This window comes from Photinus pyralis, unplaced genomic scaffold, assembly GCF_008802855.1.
Source record: "Photinus pyralis isolate 1611_PpyrPB1 unplaced genomic scaffold, Ppyr1.3 Ppyr1.4_LG2, whole genome shotgun sequence".
In the NCBI taxonomy this organism is placed as follows: Eukaryota; Metazoa; Arthropoda; class Insecta; order Coleoptera; family Lampyridae; genus Photinus; species Photinus pyralis.
Window position 1 is genome coordinate 17,061,516 of NW_022170403.1, and position 13,266 is coordinate 17,074,781.

At 36.0% G+C, this 13,266-nt stretch overlaps 1 protein-coding gene across 1 annotated transcript in view; it reads right to left on the minus strand.

The window, feature by feature from the left end:
• LOC116163851 (acyl-CoA synthetase short-chain family member 3, mitochondrial-like) overlaps window positions 1-9,499 on the minus strand; it is a 10,694-nt gene extending 1,195 nt beyond the window's left edge. The window contains exons 1-8 of the mRNA XM_031477981.1: window positions 9,378-9,499; window positions 2,539-2,686; window positions 2,349-2,493; window positions 2,162-2,306; window positions 934-1,030; window positions 673-884; window positions 393-618; window positions 32-342 (exon numbers count right to left, since the gene is read on the minus strand). Coding sequence (XP_031333841.1) covers window positions 32-342; window positions 393-618; window positions 673-884; window positions 934-1,030; window positions 2,162-2,306; window positions 2,349-2,493; window positions 2,539-2,686; window positions 9,378-9,450 — 1,357 coding nt within the window. The 5' untranslated portion in view covers window positions 9,451-9,499. The remainder of the gene's footprint in view (window positions 1-31; window positions 343-392; window positions 619-672; window positions 885-933; window positions 1,031-2,161; window positions 2,307-2,348; window positions 2,494-2,538; window positions 2,687-9,377) is intronic.
• Window positions 9,500-13,266: the final 3,767 nt, after the last annotated feature.

Consider the following 13,266-nt stretch of genomic DNA (forward strand, 5'->3'; position numbering starts at 1 on the left):
AACGTGTCTTGAATGCATAAGTACAACAAACCATCGTAACCTGCAAAAGGCAATCCTACAGTCAGCTTTGGCGGATGTAAGTTGTGATCCAATCCAGCACATGTAGCTGTAATAGGATAACCAGTTTCTGTCTGCCACCATTGATTTAATACTGGAACACCAAATGCATCTTCTGCCCACATTTTTGTTTCGTGATCTAAATGTTCTCCTGCCAAAAACAAGCACCTTATGCTACTGATGTCATATTGCTTGCCAATAATGGCACATGGATCTTCACGTTTAATAACACGTAGAGCTGTTGGAACCGTAAACATAGCATTTACTTGGTATTTTTCTATAATGCTAGTAGAAGCGTGAATGATCCAAATAAGAATAGATACTACGTTTATTACCGAAAGTATTGGCCGGCATCAGGAGTTCGAATTGGCTTTCCTTCATACAAAACACTTGTTAATCCGCATACTAAAGGTCCATAACACATATACGTATGTCCCACTGCCCATCCAAAATCGCTCGTCGCCCACCAAACGTCGTCATTCTCCATTCCGTGTATAGCCTTCATAGACCACGCAACTGGTACTAAATAACCAACTGTCCTTTCTACACCTTTTGGTTTATCTTACAATACAATAACGGACGAGATCAGTTGGAAAAATAGTTATTTTGTTTTACCTGTAGTTCCCGATGTATACAAAATGTATAACGGATCATTGGCTTTAATTGGAACACATGGATGGGGATCGCTACTATTTAATGCATTATCCCACGATATATCCATATTTTTATTTAATACCGATTTCTGGATGTTACCTCGCTCAAGGATTATGCATCTGCGTGGCTTGAATGAGCTAATCTTTATTGCTTCATTAAGCATTTGTTTATAACTAAAACAAATTGTTTATAGTAAACGCCTACTATGTTCGAGATATTTACTTAATTACTTTACCAGGTTCGACGCCACAACTGGCAGCGATGACTACCTTTGGAGTTGCGTGTTCTATACGGAGGGCAAGTTCGCTAGCAGCAAAACCTGAAAATTGCATCGTTGGGCTTTGCATCCAATCCAATATATACACAATATTTGCCTTTTTGCAAAATTAATAATGAAGTTGTCTACAATGTATGTGATTTTTTTGAAAAACAAACCTTAGACGTGAATATGAATCTCTTGGTGGTTGTTGCCAACTATGTTTCGGGATACAATTTGCACCCTCGAGATTAAAACACACACTTGAGTTCCTTAGCATATAATATATTATTACGTACCTCAGAAGCAAGATTAGGTACATCGGATGGGAGATCAAAAACAGAAATAATAAGCCGAATAAGTCAAGGTGAAACCGCCTTCAACAACAAGCGGAAAGTTTACCTCCAACAATATTATTGACTTGCATCTTAAGAAACATTTGATAAAAACATTTATATGAAGCATTTTATTGTATGGAAGTGAGACTTGGATAAGGATTGTTAACATTTTTAACCAACTGAGGTTGACGGTGGATCTATAGCTGTGGTTTAAGAGGGGTTTGGTCAGGTGGATCTGACAGGTCACCCGCGATTAACGGATTTGATAGGTGTGTACCTACCTTTAGTTACACTACAAATTTTATGTATAACAATGTCATTTCATAGACGATTCAACATTGCGTACCTTAACGTTGGCGGTACATAATATCAGTGTATAAGTTAAGTAGGTACATGGTGTCTTATGTCGCGTGGTTTGCAAGAATAGATTTAGTAACCTTAAAAATCGAAAATTGTCAAATGGGCAACGTTTTGCAATTTTATATGCCGACTCATAGTCAGACGAGATTGAAAATTATTTAAAAACTGAAATCTGACTAGTTGAAAGCGATAAATAACTCCGTCATGTTTGAAACCGAATATTTTAATTTTCTTATTTCGATAAGGGCTACTAACATTGCACTCTCTATACTAAATAGTCGAAATATTGATATTTAGGTACATGATTTAATTTGACAGCAGTTCTAATGATATCGTACTGTAAACCGTCTACTAGTCGTCTTATTATAAAATGAAAGAAAAGCGTAACTGTATGTCAAAAGTGCTTTCATTGCGAGGTTTGTATTTGAATTTGTCCAAATTTAACTAACATTTTTTCCCTGCAGGTATGTGCTAGCAGGTATAAGAAAGTAATTACCTCCAAACACCACAGAGTGTATGGCCCCCAGCCGAACAACTGCTAACATGGCTATAATAGTTTCAGGTACGACTGGCATGTATATTACAACCCGATCTCCTTTCCTTACGCCAAGCTTATTGAGTGCACCAGCCAAACGAGAAACCTGCAGTTTTAGGTTAAAGAGGCATTTCAAAACGTTTTCTACCTTATCCAGTAGCTCAAAATAAGTTATTTTCTGAACGGTTTGGGTTAGTGGACTATCGTGAATCAAGGCAACTTTTTTCCCTTTTCCTCCATGTACATGACGATCGACGGCGTTATAACAAGCATTCAGTTCTCCCCCAACAAACCTAATTTAATTGTCATTTTTGTAAATAACATTCCTTTATTCTTACCATTTTGTAAAAGGCTCATTAGAATTATCCATTACTTTCGTCCATGGTTTAGTCCAGGTTATAAGTTCTGCTACCTCACCCCAAAATTCTTCGGGTTTTTCGATAGACCTCTTGTGTACTTCATTATACTTCGGGCTCCGGAAAGTACCTAAGGATACATTATAAAAATCTAAAATCTACCGTGCAAGTGGATGGGTACAACATATACAAAGGGGTGCATCTAAAACGACCCATGCTTAATAAGTAGGGATCGAAATATGCGTAACTTAGTAAACATATGACCATCTGGGTTGGAGTAGGAGGCAAAGAAAATGGTCACTTGTTTCCCTCTGTACGCTTTATCCGCCTGACTAAAAACTATCACGTGCGACTGGAAGCCGAACAACAAAATCATCACAGTAGTCGGGCATCTACACAACGCAAGCCGCACAGTTACGAAAAAACTCACGCCACAACAGCATTTGCAAATAGTCCAATTTTTGCCGAAATGTAAAAATCAAATTTTATGAGTCCCATAATCACAGCCAGTTTGTTCTTTGTCACACGGTAATGCGAAAACAAAGAAGTGTTCCCCATGGTTATACGTTACAGTTATACCTTAGTGTAAAGCTATTCTTACACTATGGTTATACCTACAAATGTTATCTCATAGGGTTAACAAATTTAGATTTATTTTTTTAATTTATTATTAATTTTCTCCAAGCTGAGGAAACACTTAGCAGGTCGGAGATTTGCCTGCTCATCAACTGAAGGTTGCTGTTAGTGAATACCAAAAGAGTTTTGTAAAGTACTTTTCCATTTGTTAATTGCAGAAACGGGGGAATAAATCAGATTGAAAGTAGATATGTGTAGTCCCTTCGTACGTAATTGTATACCGGGTGGTGCACGGTAAGTAGGGACATAGGGATTTAACATGGGAAATTAGTTTTATGCAATATCCTGCCCTCTCTTGTACATTTTACAGAAAAAACTGTAGAGTTTAAAGTTGTTCAGAATTAAAAGGTGCATTCAACACTGTTTTTACATGTTCTATTAAGCTATTGATATAACCGAGAATTTAAAATAAGTTTCAACATTTCTGTTATTAGTAGCAATTCATAAAACAACAAAAGTTGCTTGTGATCAATTCTATGCTGTTCTGTACGAGTTACTTGATATTTACGTTCCACGATGCTTTTATGCGCCATCTTACTATCCAAAATGGTTTACAAAAGACATTATTAGAAATATTAATCTAAAATCAAAATGTTTGAAAAAATACCGCACATACAAACGTGACCAGTATTTAACTGCATATAGAGACATACGCCGAATAATAAAGAAGCAAATTTCCAATTCCTATAATTCATATATGCATGTGGTAGAAAATTCTTTTAAAGTTAACGCCAAGCAGTTTTGGACATTCATCCGAGAAAAGAAATCTACTCCTCGTATTCCAGGCATCATTCAATACGGTGGCAAGGTATTCTCGTCACCGAAATCAATTATTGAAGTGTTCAGTGAATACTTTAGTAGTGTATTTGTAAATATTCCCTCCAACACCCAGGATAGTTTAGAAGATTTCAACATGCCAAATATTAACGTTTCTGTCATTTCCGAAAGTGAAGTCAAAGATGCCATTAATAAATTAAAAGCTAAAACTACTGTTGGTAAAGATTTAATCCCAAGTTTTCTTGTAAAAGATTGCAGAGACGTTTTTGTAAAACCATTGAGTCTAATTTTCAGTACTGCTATAAGGACCTGGGTTTTTCCCGAGATATGGAAAGTTGCTAATATTACTCCTGTCCTGAAGAGCGGAGATGCTAACAACGTTGAGAATATTATCGCCCGGTTAGTCTATTGAATAACTTCAGTAAGGTGTTTGAAATCACATTGTATAACAAAATATATTGTAATGTTAGGAATATAATTTCGGAGTGTCAGCATGGTTAAGCAACTTAACATGTTTCAAGCAATTATGTGTATCTGAAGTATTGGATCGAAGACGACAGGTAGACGTTATCTACACCGATATATGAAAGGCTTTTGATCGAATACCACATCAAATCTTAATTAAGAAGCTACGTCGCTACGGATTTCATGAAAACTTTGTACGTTTACTTCAGTCGTATCTCAAGAATCGTGTTCAAACTGTTACATTTAATAATTTCACATCGTCACCGGTGCATGCAACTTCAGGGGTTCCACAGGGTTCCAACTTAGGTCCTCTCTTGTTTTGCTTGTTTATCAACGATGTAGCTGACGTTATCTTCTGCCATAAGTTACTATACGCAGATGACTTGAAGATATACTCTATTATATGAAGTGCTGAAGACTGTTTACAACTCCAAACAAACGTTAATGCTTTAAGCAATTGGTCTTAACGTCGCGAAGTGTAAAATAGTTTCTTTTACCCGTACAGTGCGCCCAATTCAGTTCGACTACACTATTAATGATGCAAAATTACAGCGTTTCTTCTCAATAAAAGATTTAGGTGTCACGTTTGACACTAAATTTACTTTTAGTGACCATATCAAAGATGTCTGTCATTCAGCAAATCGTATGCTTGGATTTATAATTGGAAACAGTAAACACTTTTCTAATCAATTAGCACTTCGATCGTTGTACTATAGTTTAGTGCGTTCTAAAATTGAGTACTGTTCGCTTATATATAATCCGACATACACGGCCCATAAGAATGCTCTTGAATCTATACAAAGAAAATTTCTAAAATTTTTGCACTATAAAACTTATGGTACTTATCCTGTGAGAGGTTTTGATCACAAAGAATTGTTGCATATGTTTCAATTTCAATCATTAGACACTAGGAGAACAATTATGTAACATTTCTATTTAATCTACTGCACAATCATATTGACTGTCCTGATCTATTGAAAGCTACCTCATACCAGTGTACGGAATACAAGTTCTAGAACATTTCACTACAGCACTCTCCGCACAGAAATTCTATTTCAATCCCCTATTGTCACTATATGCCGTCTTTTTAATTCGATAAGCCAACGCTGTGATATCAACAATTCTAGCTTGCCATCAATATTGCAACAATGTTTACATTGATTTTTTGTATTTTATTGCTTCTTGTTTTTCATGTTATATACACAATACGGAAATGCATTGTTTTGTCAGCATTTTTGTTTCGATTTTCTGTGGGTACCTAACCTGCATTTTGTAAAGTAAATCTTTATTTACTTTTCTAATGTTAATTTTGTTTATTAGAGTTTTTTTATGTTAATTATAAGTTTACTAATTTAGTTATTATTTTTTTTTCTTCAGGGGGGGAAATGCAATGACGCACTAAGTGTGGGGCTGCCCCAGATACCGGGTATCCCCACTAAAACCCCTCCTGAGGCATCGACTAGTATGGTCATTTGCCTTATTAAATATATATAGGTATCAGTGTAAATTAGATTTTAGATATTAGGCCAGTATTTCTAAGATAAATTATAACTGCTTAACATTGATCTTTATTTGTCAAGGTTTCTATTATTTCTTCACTCAGGTTACACCGTACTCTTTCTACATTGTATTTGGGACACACACAAAGTACATGATCTACAGTTAGGTTGACTAAACATTGTTCGCATTGGGGAGGATCTTGACTCGTCAAAATAAATGAATGCGTGAGGGAAGTATGTCCCAACCTGAGCCGATATATCTTTTCAAGATTGTATCTTCCCTTAATTGGTAAGAATATCGGACCCACAACCTCCTTGAACTTCCTTAGGAACGCTTCCGATTCACTCCACTGCCCGTTCCACATTTCCCATATTCGATCTTTAACTAGGGACCGACGGGCGTTCTTGGATAGTTGAGACATGTCTTCGGCTATCAGGTTCAATTCGGTCATAATTTCTTTGGCTCTCACAGTCAACGATCGACACCTAGTTAAACGCGCACCTTCTATTACATCAACCATTCCGTGATAGTTCGGGTGATTCCTATCCAGCGAGACTTTTATGTAATAATTTGCTGCTATTTGCTTTCTTCTAAGAGCAAGAGGGGGAATATTAGCCTCGACATGGAGAGATACGACTGGAGATGTTGGAAAGGCGCCAAGTAAATATCTTATTGCCAGGTTTTGAATTTTGTCTAGCCGTCCCAACAATACGTTACTACAGGTAGAATAGACGTGAGATCCGTAGTCTATACGGGATAAGATCAAGGCTTTATATAATATGTCCAGCATGGTTTTAGGGTGGGCTCCCCATTTATGATGAGCCAGCACCCTTAGGATGTTTAGTGATTTTCTGCAAGATACTACTAAATTTTCTACATGTTTCGTCCATCTGAGCTCGCTATCATACGTTAAACCTAAGAATCTTATATCATTAACAACATTAATGCAACTTTTTTCTTTAAAAATGTACTATCATTTTTGAGGCACTTTAGAAGTTCACCTTTATGTGCTTTACAGGTGATTCTTTTGAGTTCTAAGTTAGGCTAAAAGTAGTTTTCTGTTGAATATTGTGATAATTAGCGATTTATTTTAATACATAAGTTAACAGCACAAAATTGCTTATTTGCCAATTTACTTAAAATTTTGCGGGATCCCGTAAATACTGGGATCCCGCGGGATTAACATCTAACGATCCCGCAAATATCGGGATTGACATTTTGCTGCGGGATTGCATTTCCTAGTTATTGTAATTTTTATTATCAGAAGAATGGTTTCGCGTTGCTTTTTGCCACGCTCAATGCAAAACTACGTTTCATTGAAGATTTATTCGCTTCTTGCGAGTCCCATCGTTCAATTACGGTCAGTTTATTCTTTATTTAACATAACATATTAACGACTGCTTTCGAACGCTCATTCACTTACCAAGTTGCCAACCTCTATAACGGATTACCTCGTTGCATCTCCATACTTCCCGCTGCCCAATTCAAACGTAAAGTCAAACAAAAACTACTAATGGCCACTTAGTGTCCTTCAGATTATTATCTTTCGTGTGAAATGAAAAATTTTGAAAGTCATGTTGAGTTATATTTATCTATACCGCCATATATTTTGTTTTCGCCAGAATGTGTATGTCCTATCGTGGGGTTTAGGTGGAAGAGCAGCTACAGGGAAGCTACCCCCTGTAACTGAATCTCGCCCCGCATTTAATTTTCATATATTTTTTATATATTCTTTCTTAATGCAATAAAGACTATTTATTATTATTATTATTATTATTATTATTTGAAGCTTCAGCCAGCATCGAGTGTTCGTTGAATGTGAGATTGAAGATTGAAGAAGTTCCGTTTGTGAAGCAGGAAGCCGAATTCGCGGCTAATTATTTTTCTACGTTTGTTCGTGCCGAAGTTTCTGTTGTCTTACCGGATGGAGGATTGTCGTAAAGTTTAGGCCTTCAAAGGTGCTGCAAAGAGAGGTGTTTGTCGACCCTTCCTAATTTTGTTTCCAACGTGACTCAGTTTGAAATCGAGTTTCTTTGTGAACGTCCTTATGTACCCTTTTTAGTTTATTTGTAATAATTGTTTGTGTTTTTGTACCATTTTCCTTTTGTGTGTTAAGATTAAATCGAACCAACCTTCACTTATTTGTAGGTTCTTATGTGCATCTCGTATTTTACTAATTTGATCTATTCAATACATATTGATAATAAGTCCCGAACTCTCCTAAAACTGTTCTCACTTTTGTACCAATTTACGGTTTGGACTTTCAACTCTAAAGTAAGCATTTTGTTTAAAATTGTGACAGCTGTCAATTTTATCTACTACTCATTTGAACTACTCAATAGATTGATGCGTTTTTTTTAATGGAACATAGGGAAATTACATTATTACATTGTATACAAAATCCTATGTTCGCATTAAAAAAAATCACTGTATGTATTATGCTTGCTGAGAAAACAGTTAAAAGCAAAAAGCAAATTTTGAGATTTTAGTCATGTGACTCCACAACGAGACATTTTGAACCCTTAGTTTTGTTGGATATTTTTGTTGTATAGGTACATGTTACCCTTTTGTATGATTTAAAATTTAAATGATCGCGAGCTTCTATTATTTAATGAGTGTAAGTCAGTTTAAACTTATAGCAAAGAGCTCTGGGTGAATCCTGAAACACGATTAACTGACAATACTAAGTTCAAGTTTATTGTGAAGATTCAAAACGTAAAGTTGTCGAGATATAAAATAAAATAAGCATTTACGAGCTTACTGGAAATAAATTTGCCACGGCATAAAACATGAAAAAACCGTACTTTGCACATAAATGTAGGAGCGACTGAAATATTAATATAGAGGATTGAGGTCTATTGTGCAGCTTTCAATTTTCACTTATATTAGGTATGTTGAGATTTTTTTTCTCAAATCATTAGTTCGCAAATTTAAATTTTTTACCCAAAATCGTCCTGAAACCTTCATTTTTTTCATGCCTACTTTCTGCCAGGAAATTTTAGTTCCGATGAGAGAGGCAGAGTAGACTACGTTTCCTGCCGCTTGTCCGGCTTGTCACTTTACTGGCCGCACCTGTCACTTTACCGGGCGCACCGTCACTTTACCGGCCGCATTTTTAAAATCTCCAAATGTCTATAAGGACTCCTGTCATCACTGACAGATTGACATTAATCAAAAGTTGTATATAAAAATTGAAATTTTATATTAAAAGACGATTTCGGGTAAAATTTAATACAAAACTCGTCAGTAAAATGTCATTATCTAACTCGGAAATTAAAGTACTCGGTCCAAAGGGGCCTCGCAATTCAATATTTCCTCGGCAGTATTGTACCATTTTCCTGACTTTTATGTAAATAATTATTATTGTGTAATACTAGTGTTACTTTTTCGGTTTGTTGTTTTCTGCACTCACTACCTATCTTCCTTGTAATCAATAATCCTACCTTTTTTATTATGAACGGATTCAAAACCGTTTGACCACTCCACAAGGCTATCTGCGTTTAATAATGACTCCATGATGACTGAATATACAACGCACCTTCACACATACAACTAGTAACACTGCTAAGGTATTTAATACATTGTTAATAATGAATGCAAAAATATAAATTCTGAGAGATCAAGATTAAGATTTCCTCTTGCGGCCGATTTCCAAATGCCATAATTCGATAACTTATCCTTGTGGTCAATCATAAATACTGAAGGGATAGTTGCTTAAAACTCATAAAATGGGCAACCTATACGAAACCCTTCAGGATAACCTACAGTTCATATTGCGATACAGAAATTGTTCGATTTTATTAAACAATTAGATGTTATATACCGTGTCTCCCAGGTTGAACGCATCATAGGCAAACAGCAATGTATTTTGTCGTGAAGGATCCACGTAGCCTTTGAAATGTATTTTTAGCGTCCAACGTACATACGTTATTGCGCTTTCCTGATGCTAGAAAGAGATTGGAGTAGTGCCAGCAAATGTTGCGCCTTGCAATTATGGTACGTCATTGAATAAGTAAGATAATTCCTTATTCAATGGTACGGTCTTAATTTACTTTACTATATGTAAACCGTCTAATCATAGCAAATGAAATAAACCCATAAAGAGCATTTGAAAAAGCGGCAGAGCACCTCGGTGTGACCCCACGGAGTCATTGGACTTGACCCATTTTCAATTGGCTTGTTACATGCGGTATATATGTTAACTGTGCAAAGTTTGAACCGAATAGGTTCAATCGTTTGCCAGAGGCAGAGAGGCGCGACCCTACTGGGTCATTGGATTTGACCCTTTTCAATAGACTGGTTACATGTGGCGTATAAGTCTACTGTGCAAAGTTTCAACCGAATAGGTTCAAGCGTGACCCCACGGGGTCATTGGATTTGACCCATTTTCAATAGGCTTATTACTTGTGGTATATAGGCCAACTGTGCAAAGTTTAAACCAGATTAGGCCAAGCATTTGACAGTTATTGTGTTCACGAACAGACGGACAGACGGACACCATAGACTCCCCTATAAAGCTTGCATCGCTTTGCTCTGCCGCTTAATAAAGCAAAGCGGTCTGAAATTATATTGCACTGCAAATACTTATGAGTAAAATCAATTTCTGACCCATGGATTCCTTTTTCTTCACAACCTAGAAATTTGTTGTACATTCAATATTTAAGATAGGAACTGTGGATAAATTTATTGCGCTGTTTCATATTGTTCAAAATATTTGATAGCAGTACTCCACACAGAGGCGAGTGTATAGTAATAAGTGAGTAGTAGAAATAAGTAGAACATATAAATGATAAAAATTATATAGTAATAAGTGAGTTGTAGTAGAAATAAGCAAAGTGGCGGATTTAACGGTGGGCGTAGTAGGCCTTCGCCTACGGGGCCCCGGCTCTACGCCGGAGGCCCTCGAAGCCCCTTAACTAAAAAAAATGTTTTTTCTGCGAAAACAATGGTTTGGGCGCCCATCATATCTCATATAGAGTCGGAAGTCATAACAATAACACTGTTGGAATGCTTACTACCGATATCCTATTAAGATATAGAAGTGAAATCCAATGCTTCAAAGATGTGTTTTTCACAACTGAGACCATCTCCCAGAACTGGTGCGTATCACAGTACTTAGAATTCATATTGAACAAAAATCTCGAAGAATGTTTCCCAGATGTGTTGCCGTTCTGAGAATATATTGGCTCAATATGGCAAACAGACGCTACCTTCAGTCTGCGACACTATTTCACAAAATTATTACTGACAAACAACCAGCGTATTTATACAATAAAATCAGGTATAGGACAGATATTCATAACTTGAATTTAAGGCATAGGGGTCTACTCACTATACCCCAGCATAAAACATCTTTATTCCGCCGTTCATTTAGTTTACAATTGGCTTCGGTTATACAACACTGTACCTTCGTTCTCTCAAGGGTTTGACCAGTAAGAAATTTAAGTTTGAAATGTTTAATATTCTATTTACATCACAAAGTTAAGATTTTGTTTTCCTTATACCTTTTATTTTTATTTTTCTCGTGTGATTTTACGTCTACTTATTTAATATTTGTTTTTTATGTCACTATGGTGTACCTACAGGTTTTATTTTTAGCTGAAAAGTGTTACTTTTATTTTATACGTCACTCCACTTATTTATGTGCATGGTGCATATGGAAGAGCAGCTTTTTGCTGATTTGTACATGGGATTCCATGGTTTATCTATGGAATAAATGAATATATTATTATTATTATTATATATAACGCTTCCAGTGAACACAGCCAGTGTGGAACGTGTTATGAGTTCTTTAAAACATATCAAGCAACCTCGAAGAAGTACATTAACCGAAGAGGGACTGAACGATTTCAGNTAGCACGAAATCCACTGAACGAGAATGATCAAAATTTTAACCGATGGTGTTCCATTTTGCCCTATCAGAGTATGCTAAAATCGATCGTCTGCCGCCTCAGGTCATACGACTTAAGGCGCTGCGGGTACTTCTTGTGGTACCAATTCTGAAAGGTTGTTTTTCGAGAAAATAACTTATACACCAAATGAAAACGTTGATAATAGCTCTTAAAAAAATATTTTAAAAAATCGCGCACATTTGATAACTCCGTAAAAAAACAATTCTTAGTCGGTTTTTCACGAACTTTCTACGGTTATAACTAGGTTACTGTCGGATAAATGAAGCTGATTTTTTTTACAGACTATAATGATGGGCACAGCCAATGGCTATGAGAGTGTTTCTTTTTTAAATTTTTTCTCTAATTAGAATCGTCTGCCGCCTCAGGTCATACGACTTAAGGCGCTGCGGGTACTTCTTGTGGTACCAATTCTGAAAGGTTGTTTTTCGAAAAAATAACTTATACACCAAATGAAAACGTTGATAATAGCTCTTAAAAAAATATTTTAAAAAATCACGCACATTTGATAACTCCGTAAAAAAACAATTCTTAGTCGGTTTTTCACGAACTTTCTACGGTTATAACTAGGTTACTGTCGGATAAATGAAGCTGATTTTTTTTACAGACTATAATGATGGGCACAGCCAATGGCTATGAGAGTGTTTCTTTTTTAAATTTTTTCTCTAATTATAAGATATCTTATAATGTTAAGATGATAAGATAATCTTATAATTAGAGAACAAATTTAAAAACGAACCACCGTTAAGTCATTAGTAGTACCTATCATCAGTCTGTAGAAAAAATCAGCTTCATTCGTCTAACCGTAACCTAGTTATATCCGTAGAAAGTTCGTGAAAAACCGACTAAGAATTGTTTTTTTACGGAGTTATCAAATGTACGCGATTTTTTAAAATATTTTTTTAAGAGCTATTATCAACGTTTTCATTTGGTGTATAACTTATTTTCTCGAAAAACAACCTTTCAGAATTGGTAGCACAAGAAGTACCCGCAGCGCCTTAAGTCGTATGACCTGAGGCGGCAGACGATCGATTTTAGCATACTCTGATAGGGCAAAATGGAACTCCATCAGTTAAAATTTTGATCATTCTCGTTCAGTGGATTTCGTGCTAGCTCCCCTACTATAAGTAAAGCCACAAGTTCCATCCTACTATACACTATGGTTGCTGATAAAAGAAAGAAGGAATGCAAACTCTTGACTACTAGACCCTGAACTTATTTGGAAACAATGCTTTTATTAGTCCCTTGTCCCACTCAATACTTTCTGACGTACGTAATTATTACATCCTATGCGAAAACGTCGTTGCATAAACCAGACTTTACTCAACACACTCTTTAGTAGACATTTCATCATTTTCTGTTATTCTTATTGGTGGGAGAATTATGCAAGCATTTTGGTAACTTTCGTTCCATGGATACATTT